The sequence below is a fragment of the Lepidochelys olivacea genome (genome assembly GCF_965140295.1).
Source record: "Lepidochelys olivacea isolate rLepOli2 genome assembly, chromosome: 2".
NCBI classification, from domain to species: Eukaryota; Metazoa; Chordata; order Testudines; family Cheloniidae; genus Lepidochelys; species Lepidochelys olivacea.
The window spans coordinates 163,646,749-163,663,224 of NC_140412.1; the positions used below are offsets into that span (position 1 = coordinate 163,646,749).

The 16,476-nt window shown below is 40.4% G+C and overlaps 1 protein-coding gene across 1 annotated transcript in view; it reads right to left on the reverse strand.

Moving 5' to 3' along the window:
- Positions 1-16,476, reverse strand: part of FHOD3 (formin homology 2 domain containing 3) — a 627,222-nt gene that overhangs the window by 319,136 nt on the left and 291,610 nt on the right. Inside the window, exon 4 of the mRNA XM_084620053.1 lies at positions 8,651-8,718. Within this exon, the coding sequence (XP_084476179.1) occupies positions 8,651-8,718 (68 nt within the window). The remainder of the gene's footprint in view (positions 1-8,650; positions 8,719-16,476) is intronic.

Sequence of the window (16,476 nt, forward strand, 5' to 3'; positions counted from 1 at the left end):
TATCCACCCAATATCACAGAGAAAAGTCTATAGGATGGTAAATTATAAATAAGACTCATATCTTTCCTCATTAATATTGCAGTGATTGCTTAGAGGACAGCAGACAGAGGAAGAGAAGAAGCAAGGTCAGTCATCCTATACACAGGGTACACACAACATAACCGGTATATCTTCAGGTTTAATTTAGGGTAAAACAACAGTTCTGCCAATTAAAAGAAATTGTCCTTCCCTATTTAGGGAGAATATATGTGCCTTCTGTAACACATGCAAAAGTGTTGAGATTTTAAATATATATGAATTTGCTAAACAAGGATGATACCCACAAATGATAATCTTCTCTCCTTTATTTTTTCAAAAATCCAGTGCTCTTCTGTTTGCTGAGGATAGTGCCACAGTTGGAAATTTAGGCTCAAATGCAAGTCCTATTGAAGTCAATGACACAATTCCCATTTACTTAATTGCAGTTGGATCAAACCATTAGAAAAAGAGCACACTAAATGTTTACAGGGATTTTAAATTTAATAATCTAATAAGTGAACTCTCAAGGGTTGCCTAGACTAGGAAAAGAAGTTGAGCCTATGTTAGGGTTATCTTGGGGTTACCTTTTCCTTAGTACAAACATGTTAACATCTTGCACCTCAATTTAGCTGGTCAAGAACAGTGCTGGAGTGAGCTTTAACCAGCTAGATCAAGGTACAAGTGTTAACCTGAGTCTGCACTAAAAATAGGGTCAACCTTAGGTCAAAGGTAGCTAAAATGTGTTAGCTAGCCCCAACCTAACCTCAACTACTTCACCTATTCTAGACAAATCTTTAATGTGATGTTACTACAGGTTTTGCATACCAGACTTCCTCCTAATTTGGTGTTGTGTATGAATTCTTATGTATGCCATTGTTTGAGACATTTAAACAAAACTAGACAAAATAATAGAAAGTATTTTGTAGGGAACGACCCTTCACTCAGAGTGGGGACTAGATTAGATGTAAATACTTTACAAAAAAACAATAATTATCTGCTAGTGATGGAGCAATGGAGATGTGACAGCAATTGAATGTTCAGTATATGCCTTATACTGCTTATATATATATATATATATATCCTATATATTTGCAATAACAGCATTTTAGTAATCTAGGTTTAAGAGAGACATAAAAGAAGGGAACATCTTGACATTGTAGAAGGATGGACTCAATTATCTACTTGGTCTTTTTGATCTCTACCTACTATACGTGAAGAACTAAGCTCATCCAGCCCTTCTTTCAGAAGAACATGGGGACAGAGGACTGGAAAGGAGCGCCTGGATCATCGAGTCCAATCCCCTACTGTTGCAGGCCACCCAGTCATATGGCTCTGTTCATAAACCTATCAATCTCCACCTTAAAACTCATTAGGTTGTTTGCTCCCACTACTCCTAATGGAAATCTGTTCCAGAACCTCATTCCTATGATGGTTAGAAACCGTCTTCTAATTTCCTGCCTAAATTTATTCATGGCCAGTTTACACAGCCCAGCATTTGGAAATTCAAACCTAAGGTACGGTTTAAAAATGACTCAATGAAAGAAGGCCTGTCTTCACAGAAGAAGCTCTGGTACTAGTTCAATTACATTTGGTGGAAGTGGAAAAATTATAGATGGTTTTATTGCTTTGTATATTTTATTGCCTTGGCGACTTCAGTTGTCCAAAGCATTTCAAGAAAACAGGAATGTTTGGGAATTTTTTCCCTCCATACCTCACTTCTGGCATTTGCAGTTAAAGGGAAGGGAGAAAAAATACCATATTTCAATCACAGATAAACACTGTTGCCCCTTTTTGACCCAAATGGCTAATCAAAGTTTAGGGCTCTGTGGGTTTTCCAGTCGAGAGCAGAAATTGATTGTAGCCAGGAATTTCTTTGATGCAATCCTGTTTATTTACAAGGAATGTACAAAATCTTGTGTCTCTGAATACATTGGAGCCAAGAACAAAAAGGAGCAGTTTCTTAGTTTACCAGCCCTCTAAGTTCCTTTAGCCAACACCAGAACCAAAGGCACTCTGTCAAGCTTGCTTTAGGGTCACAGTGTGCTTACAGGCTCCTGCTTGGCTTTTTCTTGCCTTTTTTCCTCTGCCTCTCTGTTCCTGTCTGTGACCTCAGGACAGGCCTACACTTAAATCAGGAGTGCAGCTGAGCCTCTATACTGCTTCCGTGAAGACACTACTATGCCAACAGGAGAGCTTCTCTTTCCAGAGTAGTTAATCCACCTCTGTGAGAGGCAGTAGCTATGTAGATGGGAGAACCTCTCCCATCGACATAGCACTGTGTACACTATACCTTAGGTCGGTATAACTGCATCGCTCAGGGGGTGTGGATTTTTCACACTCTTGAGTGATGTAGGTTAAACCAATGTATGTTTATAGTGTAGACCTGGTCTCAGTCTCTTTGTATTCTCTCACATACTCACACATACCTACCCAAAACAACATTCAGACCAAAAGCTCCTGGGTGGTTTCTCACACACCTTTTGTCTGAAATAAAACAAGTGTTAGAGCTACACCACTATGAAGTGAAGTGAACCAAAAGGTGCTGTTAAACTGTCCCTATTTCTCACTACGTCCATGTACACTGAAGACCAACACTTCATTCCTTAGATAAAATTATCGCCCCCATTGAAGAAAATGGGTGTTTTGCCATTGACTTCAGTGGTACCAGGATTTCATCCCTCAGGTCTTGAATGAAAATGGAAGAGTGGCTTTATATTGTGACTCTTTCCACTTCATTTTGGAGCTGACAGCTGCTAGCAAATATTTTGCTCAAGAAGCATGCAGAATAAACCTAAAATGCAGCTCATTAATAAGAAGTGCCCATTCATGGGACAGTAACTTGTACAGTCGATCAAACAACGTCACATTAAATGTGAAAGTAATGCAAGATAAACTAGGTAGAAAACAACAAATTAGTTGTCCTGTGCTACAGTATTTCAGTTCAAATAGACATAAATATCTCAGACGCGAAAAGTTGTGGTTTCTAGGGTTGTTGTCCTACTCCTGATGTTTTTGTACCTGCTTAGAAGAAAGAGCTCAACACTTTAAAATCTGTGTGTGTGATCTGATGGATGTTTTAATCCACAGACAATAACATTGCCTAGGCCTCAGTAAGGCTTTGGCTTTGGATGTGGTTTTGTGAAAGGAACTTTGCTAACACTTAGGGTGATACAACCTGTATTTCACGGGTGATTTTTGAGACCTGTCTTGTTCAAAGTTGGGTAAAGATGAAGCAAACTCTGGACTATGAGATTGGGAAGTCAGGATGGGAAGAAAGGTTCTCTCTTCCCCATGGCTGATCAGGAGTCCTTGCAAGAGTTTTAGCTCTTAGAGGGGAGATCTGGCAATCTGAGTTTAGAAGACTGTTCTCTTTGGACAAATCTACAGGGCTTTGCATGCCAGGACAGAGGCTCCTAAATTAAATGTCACACACTTCACTCCCTAAGGAGTCATCAATCATTCTTAGAAGAGCAGAAGGAGTACCCTCCTTGACACATCTCCTTCCTCAGATCAATGAGGAAAACAGAGTATACTCCTTCTACTCTTCTAAGAGTGATTGATGACTCCTTAGAGGCTGAAGTGTGTGACATTTGATTTCACTTACTGATAAAACTGTGTGCTTCTGAACACCTTCTAGTTAATGTTTTCAGGAGTCTGAGATATTTACTCCCTTTAACATTTTAAACAAAGCTCCATTGTTCTATGATTAATGAATTTGTGACAAAAGGCGAAAATATATACGCAGATTTTATATGTGACTACGTATTCTATATTGCCCAACATTCTGACAACATCATCAAATAAAAGTATAGATTAATCAAAGAGGATACAGTGTAACACCGCCAGATGTGAACACTGGCGTTTTAATGGAAAAAGTTCTTTATGCAAAAGATTATTTTCGCTAAAACAAAAACTGACATAATACTCTACCACTATACTCTATCAATGCTTGCTTTCCACAAAACCTAATGCACTAGTTGATCAGCATCTCTTACAGTCCTCTTTAGAGAGTGGTATTTCAATTTTACAAATAGAGGATGCTTCTGTTGTTGTTTTCTTCTTCTTTCTCTTGTAGGAATGTATTTTTTGTCTGACTCATTGATATACTGAAAGACTACAATTAGCATATTTTTAAACTATGGTCTGATCACCATTTTTAGTTTGTACCTTCTCAAGCATGGTTATTATTCCTCTGAGCATAACTTTTTCCATTTTATTATGTGCTGTAGTACTAGAGGCTCTATTAAATAAAATCCTTTAATATCGTGTAAAATAGATATACTATTATGCATTATTCATTTATTTTGCCTTTAAAACTGATAAAATATTAAGGGGTTTTTTAATACAGCTATTTTTCCTCTATTTTAAATTATGATTTTAAAAGAGGAACTCCTGTTCATTATTTCATTATGTGCCATGCTTATTTTCTGTTAATTTAGGGCCAGATTCCGATACCCTCTCTCATGCTGAATACTACCTTCCTTACTGCACAAGTACTCCAATTGAAGTCAACAGGAGTATTTGTGGAGTAAGGAAACAGTAAATCAGATTCACTTGAAAGGCACACCTTATCAACACCTCACTGCAAATAAAGACAAGAATCAGCAATTTAGCTGGTTGTATCTGGGAAGACAATACACACACACTAAAGGCATGTCTACACTACAGACATTACAGTGACATTGCTAAGGTGCTACAGCTGTGATGCTGTAGGGTAGAAGCTCCCTACATTGACAGAAGGGGTTTTTCTATGTAGTTAACCCATCATTCTGAAAGATAGTAGCTAGGTTGACAGAATAATTCTTCTGTTGACCTAGTCATGTTTGCACCGGGGCTAAGGGTGTGAAATTTTCACAGCCAGGAGGAACGTAACTAGGTCAACCTACTTTTTAAGCATAGGCCAGGCCTATGAAACTCTGGGTTTGCCTTGTATTATTCTGTAGACAAGTATTGCTTCCCAGGGTGGGTCAGCTCTTTTCACACAAGACTAGTAGACGCTCAGCTGACCAAAACTATGCATATAACAACAGGTAATATGAGAACAAGCAATCTGGCCTGGCTACCAGTCCTGTCCGTTGCTTCTCCTGACCTCAAGCAACAAGTTGCCTTGCAGAATCTGCTTCTTAAGGTAGAAGACATGCCACATCTATCCTGTTTAAAGATGTGTTTAATGCACTGAGCCACTGTCTCAGCTCAAGGTGCCCCATTTGGACAATTACCCTAAGGAACCTCAATATCATCTCAAGGTGACATACTAGGTGGCAAGAATAAGCTTCAGACATAGTCAATGCCTATCTCGGAAGAAAACCAACAGTCCAGCCCTCTTGTTTTAACCTTCTTCGCAATCTCTGGGTAAAGCTCAATCAGTTCAGATGTGGACTGATCAGATGTGCTGCTAATGACTCTAACCAAAGGTTATGGAGCACTATTTAAAATGGGGGGACATAGATTTGGATTTCTCTCCACATACACTTGACCTTCTCTTCCCCCCTCAAGCCCCCCTCCCAGCAGCCTCCTTACCCCCTTGGCACATGAGGCCCTATGTTTGCCCCCTCCAAATTTCAGTGAGTAATGCTGCAACCTGGGGCACAGAATTGCAGCAACACTCAAGTTTGGCCCAGCCAAGTAGTGGTCGGGCCATGGCCTAGGAACCCGCCAACTCTGTGTCTGTGGGCTTGTCTACATTACCCACAGGATTGATGGGTAGCGATCGATCCAGAGGGGGTCGATTTATCGCGTCTAGTCTAGATGCGATAAATCGACCGCCGAGTGCTCTCCCGTCGACTCCAGTATTCCACCGGAGTGAGAAGCATAGGTGGAGTTGATGGGGGAGTGTCAGCTGTTGACTCACCGCAGTGGAGACACCATGGTGAGTAGATCTAAGTAAGTAGCTGAAGTTACATAACTTAGATCGATTCCCCCCCACCAGTGTACACCAGGCCTATGACAAGTGGAGTCTTCATGGCTCCCATTTGCCACTGTGGCCAGATAGAAGATGTAGGCCACATACCTGCTCGCTGTGCCCATAAGCAAGGGGTGCTTGGTTCCCTCATGGACTTGCCATAATACCGTTCCTGCAGTTACTGAATAGTTAAGACACTAAGGCCTGGTCTACACTGGGAGGGAGGGGGATCGATCTAAGTTGTGCAACTTCAGCTACGTGAATAACGTAGCTGAAGTCGACATACTTAAATCTACTCACCACGGTGACTTCACTGCAATGAGTTGACAGCTTACACTCCTCTGTCGACTCCGCCTGCGCCCCTTGCTCCAGTGGAGTACCGGAGTCAACGGGAGAGTGCTGGGCTGTCGATTTATCGTGTCTAGACTAGACGCGATAAATCGACCCCCACTGGATCGATCGCTGCCCATCGATCCTGCGGGTAATGTAGACAAGCCCTGAGAAGAACATGCTTGACTTGATTGTCCATGCAGATACAATCAAAATACATAGTAAATCAAAATAACAGTATCACAATTTACCCCAGAGAAAATGCTGATTGGAAATATTAACATTTTAAAATAGGAAATTAAGAAATAGCAATAGTATTTAGGTCTTCAAAAAGAAAACTCTCCCTGTACCCTTTTAATGAATTCAGCCCTCATCAGAAACCAAAGAGAGATTCCTGCTCTGTACATGTCACATTAATCTAATTTTTTGTTTGTTTATGATTCAAAACAATGGTTCAGTATTTGCCAAGCCTTGCCTCACTTTGCTGAGGCCTTGTGCGACAAACAAAAGCATTGGTTATTTTGATTTCATATTTATGTGCTGCTTGAATGACTTATAAAACCTGGGCTCATTCCCTTAATGCAAATAAGAGATGCACGCTACCTTCAAACACTTTTAATGGAAAAAATAGATGGGCACAGACTCTTTTGCCAAATTAACTGACCTCTGATCACATGATTACAAAAATATGGTGTTATGAGATGTTCTGGCACTTTTCTCAGAGATGATGAAATCTCCACTGCCTTTTGAAAATTATTACAAAATGAGCACTGTATGAAAATATAAAGAATGGGATTAGCCTGAAGATACAACTTTTAACGTAAATTCTAATATTTCAGAAAAAAAAAGTAGCCCTGAAGGTGCTTTATTACTAAAACCAACATGATAGAACATCATCAGATAGCTGATTTATGCTGAAGACTATATTTTTTTCTTAGTCTTAGCACAATTTTATATCAAAAGACTTCTAATACTACAATACTTTCCTGGCACTGATTCTAGAAATTCAAGTCTCCTGGCACCATTTTGGACATATATTTTTGTACACAATTACTTTAACTCACCCACTTTTCTTCAGTGCTTATAAATTAACATTTCAACGCAGACATTTCTCATCTTTCGAGAAAAGTCACAGAACATCACTTTGCTGTCTATAAAAATCTTGTATTTTTTCCTTGACAGTTCTTTTCAAAATATTCTAAAGGCACCCTTGGACAGTATCTTCAAAATACTTGTAACTAATGGGAATAATGACACAGATATTACATAGGTACTATAGTTAATCTTCACAACAATTAATTGGTAAAACTCCAATAATTTCCCTATGGTCTTTTCTCCCTCATTTTCCATTTTGGTAACACACAACTTCAAGTATTCAAACGTGATATGGATTCTCTCCATTACAAGCTGTACTTTTTCCCTCAAATCTCCCAGTGATGTCATTGTCTTATTATAATTTCTATCCTGGAATGCAGGAGATGAAGAGTCTCCCAAAATCATCATCATTCAGTGAGAGTTCATAAATCAGTTGGCAGCAGGTGTATGGACATAGACAGTTCCCAACTTCCTCTTTAGAACAAATATATAAGAAAGAAGGAAAATCCAGTACTCTATGGAAACTGATTATTTCACACCATCAGACTGGGTCAGTCAACAAGCTAACTCCATCCTTAGTGGAACTCCAATGATCTAGCTTAATTTATGTTTAGTTTAAAAGTAGTTATCTTATGTTTCTTTTAAAAAAAATCCTTATATTATCTTTCAATGCTTAATTACACTAAAAAAACTGTATTAAAAGAAAAGTATTAAGCTTGAAAAGTAAAGCACTCAATAGTTAGGAAATGCCAGAAAGAAGGTTGCTTATGCATATGAATTATAATTAGAGCTGGCTGGGAATTTTCCAACTAAATAGTTTTGCAATTCATCAAAACAAAACCTTTTTGTGGAAGTGTACCAGGGTCAACAAATGTTTAGCTGAGAAAGGTTTTGCAGGTCCAGGATGGAATATATGGTCAAAACCAGAAGAAAAGAGCAACCCATCCACCACAGAATAGCTAATAGTTCAGCGGTTGGAACTCTCCTCTCGGATGCGGAAAACCCACGTACAAGTCCCTGCTCAGACCAGGGACTTGAAATGCAGATGAGTGCTCTAATTATGAGACTACTGGCTTTTTTGGGATGGGTCTCTCTAAACTTTTTCCATTGGAGCTGTCCCATTTTGTATAAATAATTAAATATTCATTGGAGCAGGGACATGAACCTGAGTCTCCCACATCGGTGCCCTAACCACCAGGTCATATAATCAATGTGGGTTACTTTTCAATTATTCCCTTATGCAAAGAAGGAAAAACAATTTACTGTTGAATAGCCTGGAGATTCATCGGTAAGGTATTCACTTACCTGAAATATTTGTTTCAAAGAGAAAAGGGCCCGTCTCAGCTCCCGTCCACTGGAGTTGTAGAGTTTTTCTGAAATGAGGAACAACAAAAAATCCCAACATTAACAAGACTGCCAAAATGAGATGGAGTTAGAGGGGAGCTGGTGAGGAATGGTCGCAGTGTCCATTTACTAAGGAGTACATTCCTCTTAGACTAGCCAACCTTTTTTTTTTCATAGATATAATACCTGTTAATCAAATAGCACAAATAAAATGAGTTAATTATTCATGGCCTGAGTGAAATTTCCCAGAGGAATTTTAGGAAAGGTCACAAGAAAACGAGACTTTGAGGATTTTTCAAGTGTAATTGTGTCTATCTAGCTTTCTTTCCTTTTTAAGTTAAATTTAGAGCCTGTGAAAGGTACTGGACTGACAGCAATGAAGACTGCACAGCAGCTGCACTGCAAGCTTCCCCACACTTGCAATTGAGGCCCAATAATGAGCCTCAATCCTGTCCTGGAAGGATTACTTTTAAGGAATGAGAGTGGACTTCAGTCCTCATACCTATGCAGTCTTTGACCATTGTTCTATGATGGCCAATGATCATGCTAACTAGTGCCAGCTTTATGATTTGGAAAATCTAATGGGAAGTAAACTGAGGACATATCGCTCAGATCCCTCATTTTATGCAGACTACTATCAAGTGGTAGTAAGCTTAGATCGCTACCAATCTATCTACATTTGAACTAGTGACTTAGAAGTAAAAGTATCCACATCCCCATTATCAGTCCTTGAGCCACTGAATCCCCAAGATGTTCCTTTCCTGTGTTCTCATTTTTTGTAATTGGAATACCTTTCTGCAATTGCAATGTATGTGAGGATACTTAATATCAGAAATAGCTGCACAGTTTGTTCTGAGCATAATTCAGAACAATGTTTTTCTCCCTTAATATATATCTCAATCTCTCTCTCTATATATATATATATACACACACACACACATATATAAATGCATAGTCATAGAACAAATAATGAAAAGTGGAAAAAGTCATTAATTTTAGATGGATTCATAGATTCATAAATATTAAGGTCAGAAGGGACCATTATGATGATCTAGTGTGACCTCCTGCACAATGCAGGCCACAGAATCTCACCCACCCACTCCTGCAATAAACCTCTCACCTATGTCTGAGCTACTGAAGTCTTCAAATCGTGGTTTAAAGACTTCAAGGTGCAGAGAATCCTCCAGCAAGTGACCCGTGCCCCATGCTACAGAGGAAGGCGAAAAACCCCCAGGGCCTCTTCCAATCTGCCCTGGAGGAAAATTCCTTCCCAACCCCAAATATGGCAATATGTGTGTATTGAATTAACATATTATGAAGGCAATTAACAAGAGAAACCAACTTCTTTTGGTGACCTTTCAGGATGCTGTTAGCCTCTCCCAAAAGGTATCACATGGAGCATAGGAGCCTAGTCCTGCAAAGGATGCGTATGAAGGATGCTCAATAGCTTTAAAGAGGCACTCAGAGGCTCATGGGATCAAGGATAAAGTGACTGCAGACTGTGGATGTTCCTGTGTGGCAAGATGACACACCATCAGCCAAGTGTATGGAACTGACTTAAATAAATTCTCCTCTCCCCCCCCCCCCCACTTCCCTTTGCATATTTTTGTACCACACTAAATACTGTACAAAATTCAATAGCCACATTTTCTTTTCCTCTTTCTGGGAAGGACGCAGAAAAAATAGGCATTTGGGGATTTCTTACATTTTTGCTCAGAGACTTTCCTTTTTCCACATAACTCTAAAAAACTTAATTTGAGAAGACCTGAGGGTTAATGTGAATAAACACCTTCTAGTCCCAACAGTCTCATCCAATCAGAAAATATAACTTCAGCAGTTGTTTATAAGCCTCATAAAGCATTTTGGTCATCCCAAACTGCCTTTGGCTTTGAAGGCAGAACGTGTAGAACTGACCCAACTATTACAGCTGTTACAATCATTCCTCTTCCTTGTAGAGTTTATGGATTTCTGACAAAAACCCTGGAGGAAGGGATTTCACTTAAAACCATAAACTGCAATCTTTAATTGTTCTATCTTAAAAATGTACTGGCATGTATAAGCAGATGACATTTCTTGGCTTGACAAAGAGGAGTCTTGTCAGGAAAGCTTAAAGAATAATAGGGATTTTTTTAAGACCTTGTTTGTTGACTTCACATACTATATAGCACAAAACTATTTCTCTGTGAAATATACCTCCATCTGGCATTTGTTATAACTAATTTCCCTCCATTCATATAAGTCACTGGCATCGCAGAGTGAGGCAAATAAGGCAATGCAGCATCATCCTAATTAAGAGAGGCACCATTTCTTGTAGTGCTGGCAACTTTGTACATAAATATCAACATTTTAAACAATGTCACCTGTGGGCCCTTCCTTACACAAAAGCAATTATTGCCGCAGCCTGGGGTAAATAATAATCATGTATTGTTATGATACTACAATGGTGGCTGCCTCCGCTGGTGCATGCGATTTTTGGTAGTTCTCTGAGAAGAATAAAGTTGAACTATTTACTTGTGTTCTTTTGTTTTCTCTTTTCACAGATGTGGTGTAAAAAAATCTATGGCTCAAGGATAGACAATGTGTCTGTCAGTTGTTCATATGAGACAGAAGTCTGTAACTTCACTTCTGAATATACACCACTTGAGGTAAAGGAGGCTGACCAATAGCTTCTAGCAGTATTAAGGCTTACAGCAGAGGCAGCCAGCTACCACAGGGCAACATAATCAAACACTTGAACAGATCTGACTCCACTTAGAGGGGAGTAAAAGTACATTTTAGATGTGAGCCAGCATGTTGCACCGGCCACGTGTAGCAAACTGGAGAAAAAAAACCCAATTAATGTTCACAGTTCTCTTCACATGTTAAGATGAGCTTGTGGATTTAAACAGATGTAACCTATTCACTCACAATTCCAACTGCTACAGTTTATTCAGGCTAATTTTTACATGCCTTGGCAATACAGGGATCTTCTCAAGACTTGGCTCCACCGAGGAATTGTGAAAAATCAGAAACATTTACAGACCCATAATCCAGAAGATAAGTGAAATACTCATATCTTTAAGAGTTATGCTACATTAGAAAATGCCATGGGTTGATTTCTGCATGAAGTAAGAGTGTAATTCACCCTAAGCAGAGAACTCTGTATAAGGCAAGCTTTTCTTTTCCTTGTGGTACTATGCTATTTTCTTCAAGATACACAGAACTTTATCTACAAGATAAACATTTAGGGCTATATACAGCCCTCAAGGCATGGTAGAACTCCTATAAATGTCAAAAGGAATGCGAATGCCACATGTGAGTTAACAGCGTGTTTTGATGCTTATCCCATAAGCTTCATATATGAACAGAGACAGTGCAAACATTAAACATTAAACTGACAGCAGGATTTGAAAGTCAAGAATAATCAATTGCAGTAATCTCTCTTTGTGTGGTAAACCAGGAATGAAGTGCATATTTTTTTACAGTGCTTTCATAAGAATACCAAAGATAATTAAGAAACAAGATAGCAAAAGCTATCTAACAAAACACCCGGGTCACTGGATTGTAATGAACTCGCTACTGTGATGTGTAATGCTACCCCTCTACTGGACAGACTCAGAAATACTCAGCTCTGTGTTTGAATGAGTGTGTCATAATTCAGCCAACAGCTGAGAAGAGTCTCCTGTAACTGAAGTGATAGGTGCCTATAATTCTGAAGCAGAAGCATCCAAATTGCATCCCTGCTGCTACCGCTAATTTCTAACTTCAGGGCCATGCTGACAGCTTTAAAGTCCTAGCTGGCCACGGGTTTGCTATCATATAAAATACTCCATATATAAACACCAACTGTTAACAGGAGACAAGAAGACAGCTTTTGTATGGAGCCTGCTTTGTTAGTAGCCAGTCAAACGATCTTCTTTGAAAGAACGCGGTTTAGTTGAGGATACATACCAGGCAACGTTGGCTAGTAGGGTTAAGGAATATCTTCACTTAAAAGAAAATCCTTGTGAGCTCATGTGAGAGCTGGATCTTGGCTGACACACCAGGGATTGAACCATGGACCCTCCAGAGCTAAAAGAGTGAGCTTGCTACACATTGAATTAATATGCCAAGACGCACAACCAAAGGCTGTAACAGACTCATATCCTCCACAGACTGAGCACAGAAAGGGATTTCATATATTCAGGAACCACAATACCATTAAAATTAAATAAGATAAATTAAGAGCAATAGACACAGTCAGAGGTCTCAAACTCCCTAAATATTAATCGTGCATTTCTGATGCTTATATGGTAATGGTTTGCAAAATTGCTTTTAGTTCCTAAATAAAAGAGAGAGCTCGTGGAGGTTTGGAAAGTCAAGATTTTATTAAAGACATTCATCTTGGAGTGATCACACTCAGTAGTTTTGTCAGCTATTACCGCTAGATGGCAGGGATTATTTTTTAAGGGAAAGGAGGCACTATCTGTTAGAGGTCTGCTTGGGCCCAATTTTAAAGCCCAACCTGAACCTGACTAGACCACAGCCAATACGTACCCAAACCACATCCGAGAGTTTCATGTTGTTTTCATTACCGACACAGGGGAAAAACAAGGAAGGACTCTCTGGCTTAAAATTGCAAACAACAGGGTAAGGGATGGCAGAACTCAGGGGTAGGGGGGAGTGGGAGATAGCACCCCTCAATGGAAATATTGTGGGGCCTGATATGTTTCTGTCCACATGCATCACACTTGCGGGGATGCGGGAGGAGTGAGACCTGTAAGGGCTGGAACAGCACCAGGACTGGACTAGGAAGTACGAACTGGGGTGAATGGTGCCCCAAGACCAGCAGAGGTGGTAAAATGTGGGCTGAGGCGCATCCTGAGGGACAACAGGAGGCCCCAGCAGGGAGCAGAGGAGAGCAAGGGGGAAGCTGAGAGGAAGACAGGGGCAGCGAGGGAGATGGGGGAGACCCCTGGAACAGGGGTGACTCTTGCAGAGCCTGTCCAATCCCTGCCTCCCCCAACACCTGTGCCTGGCTCCTGCTCCCTGCAGGGAGCTCAGCCATCTGGGTAGCCCTGCTACCCGGCTCCCAATATCTCCCAGCTCCGCTTGGGCTCCCAAAGGTTCCAGTCCCCATGATCCTGTCTGATCCCAGCTATAGCATCCCTGGATCCTTCCACCAAATGCCACCACCTGCCAGCTTGGAGGACATTCTTCAGCCAGAGAGAGAAAGGGACCACCTTGGCCCCTGGCACCTGAACCCTGCTCACCCTGCTTCGTATTCCCCAGCCTAATCCTGGGCACGGCAGTGGCTGCTCCAATCACTCTGGGTCACATTCTCAGCCCCCACAATAATTCTATTGCCAGGGGACTCATCCTCACCACGTTCATGAGCTACAGTTCAGCACTAGAAACTTATTTTTAAAATGAAAGAGGAGATTCTCAGCTAATCAGGAGTCTCCAGGACCTGAATCTTTAAATAAAATTTCACATATTGCAAGACTTGTGCTAAAACCAGTAGAGTTGGCAACCCTGGGTCCTTACCTTCAGCATCAGTGTGCTAAGAAAGGGCCACACGGTACAGAAGCAAACTAGTATTACACCCATCCCCTCTAACACCCAGGGTTATTTTAAAACAGCTTTCCTAGACCAAAAATGAAACCAGTGAAAGTGGTTTTCTCTCAGGCAAACACAAACGTCAGTGGATCATTGAAAAGACAACTCTGCTTATTTTACAGATTATTTTACACTGAGAGAGAGCTTGGGAAGGTTCTCGTGCATGACCTTCAAAGGCTTTTTGTTGTAGCATGAAAGGGTTTCATTCTTTTTCCTTTTCGGTGTTCTGAGAAAAATAAAATAAAATAAAAGTAGTAATTTGCCTCTATGTCAGAAGTTCTCAAACTTCATTGCACCATGACCCCCTTCTGACAACAAAAATTACTACACGGCCTCAGGAGCGGGGACCGAAGCCTGAGCCCACCCAAGCCCCACTGTACTAGGTCGGGGATGGTGCGGGAGCGGGGAGGGGAAGGGGAGCCAAGCCCAAGCCAGACAGCTCAAGCTCAAGGGCTTCAGCCCCAAGCAGGGGGCCTGTAAGCCCTTGAGAGCTTCAGCTTTGGCCCTGGGCAGTGTGGCTCAAGCTTCAGCCCCGGGTCCCAGCTTGTCTAAAGCCAACCCTGGTGACCCCATTAAAATGGGGTGGTGACCCACTTTGGGCTCCTGACCCACGGTTTGAGAACCGCCACTCTATGTCATTAATAAAATCTTCAATTTTCCTTAGTATTCGCTAGGAAAATCACATTTTTATTCACAAATTTTAAAAAAATACCTTCGATAAACATAGTCCCAGGTGTAATGCCTGATCTCTGAAGGAAGTACACAGCTCCTCCCTTCCCTGTCCATCACACCAGCTGAATTAGGCCCTGGGGTATAGTAATTTATGAAACGTCAGCCTTTTGGGTTACTGGCAAAAGGCAAGCTAACATCTGGCTGAGCACAAATGGGAGTTACTCTGCTTCATTTGCTCCTAACTGAACGACCTCCACATTTCCCATCCATGCCCCTCTTCTCCAAACTCTGATTTCAGAGATGAAACATCTTTCACTACACTCTATATTACATTACATTACCGGGGTCCGCAGCGTTGACTCAGTAAAGGACATTTGAAATAGTTCCTGCTAGTTCTTGGTAAAATCCCTGTGCATGAGGTAAGAGTAGCAATATTCTCTGGCTTCCATAAAACACCAAAAATCTGGCTACCACTTAAATTTAAAAATATTATTTCTGAACCTAAAGCAATGAACAACCTGAATATCTGGAAATACATGTATTTGCTACACCTTCATTGGCAGCTAAACACTCTACTGGAATTAAAGGGAACAATTTGAATTTTTCCACAGAAAGAAGAGAGAAAAAACGAAGTCAGGCAATTTTTCTTTTATAGTAGGGAAAACTTAACTCTTGCTGTGAGAGCTGAGTACCGTATAAATATAAAGCCTGATTCACCACCATGCCACTCCTGTTTTACACCAGTGTAATTCCACTTGAATCAACAGCAGTACACAAGCACAAAAGTGGAGTAGCAGCAATGAATCAGGCCCATGCATCCAATCCTGAAGTGCTTCCTCAGGCAACATTCCAACTGACTTCAACAGACTACTGGATTGGGCCCATGGGTGCAAACAGATTCTCAGATCCATAAATTCACTGTATACAACACTGATTAGTGCAACGTGCCATTCTTTCATTGTATGTCAGACAAATTAAAGTGGCACTCTAAGAAAAGACCTGTGATGATGCCAAAAAGGGGCTTTCTTCTTAGTTTTGTTTTTGCCCACAAAAGCCAATAATAAATCTGTTGGCAAGACAATACACTTTCCTTTTACTCCCAGATCCCTACAAAAAATATCATTTCAAGAGGGGAATTATTCACAGGCACATTGTCCACTATTACATTAACATAATTGCTGTTTCTGTTGAGGATACTTAGTTTTGTATATTACAAATCTTGGATATTTTTATCTAATCTGTTTATCTATATATAAATTAACAAATTATTACACACTCATTTGTGCAATATTTGTAGTTTGTGAATTTAAGATTTATAGTCTCTCATTAATCTAACAGTAAATGACTAGTATTTGGTGAGGAAATGCAGTTTTTTGACAATAAAAACAACAGGCCAAGAACAAATTATAGTAACTCTCTTCAAGCCCACATTGCTGCCAGCACTGATTGATTCCAAAGAATCTTCAGCCTGCTTCACAATGAATGCATGGCAGACTAACAATGAGAATAAAACCTACCTCTACTCATTTTCATTCAGA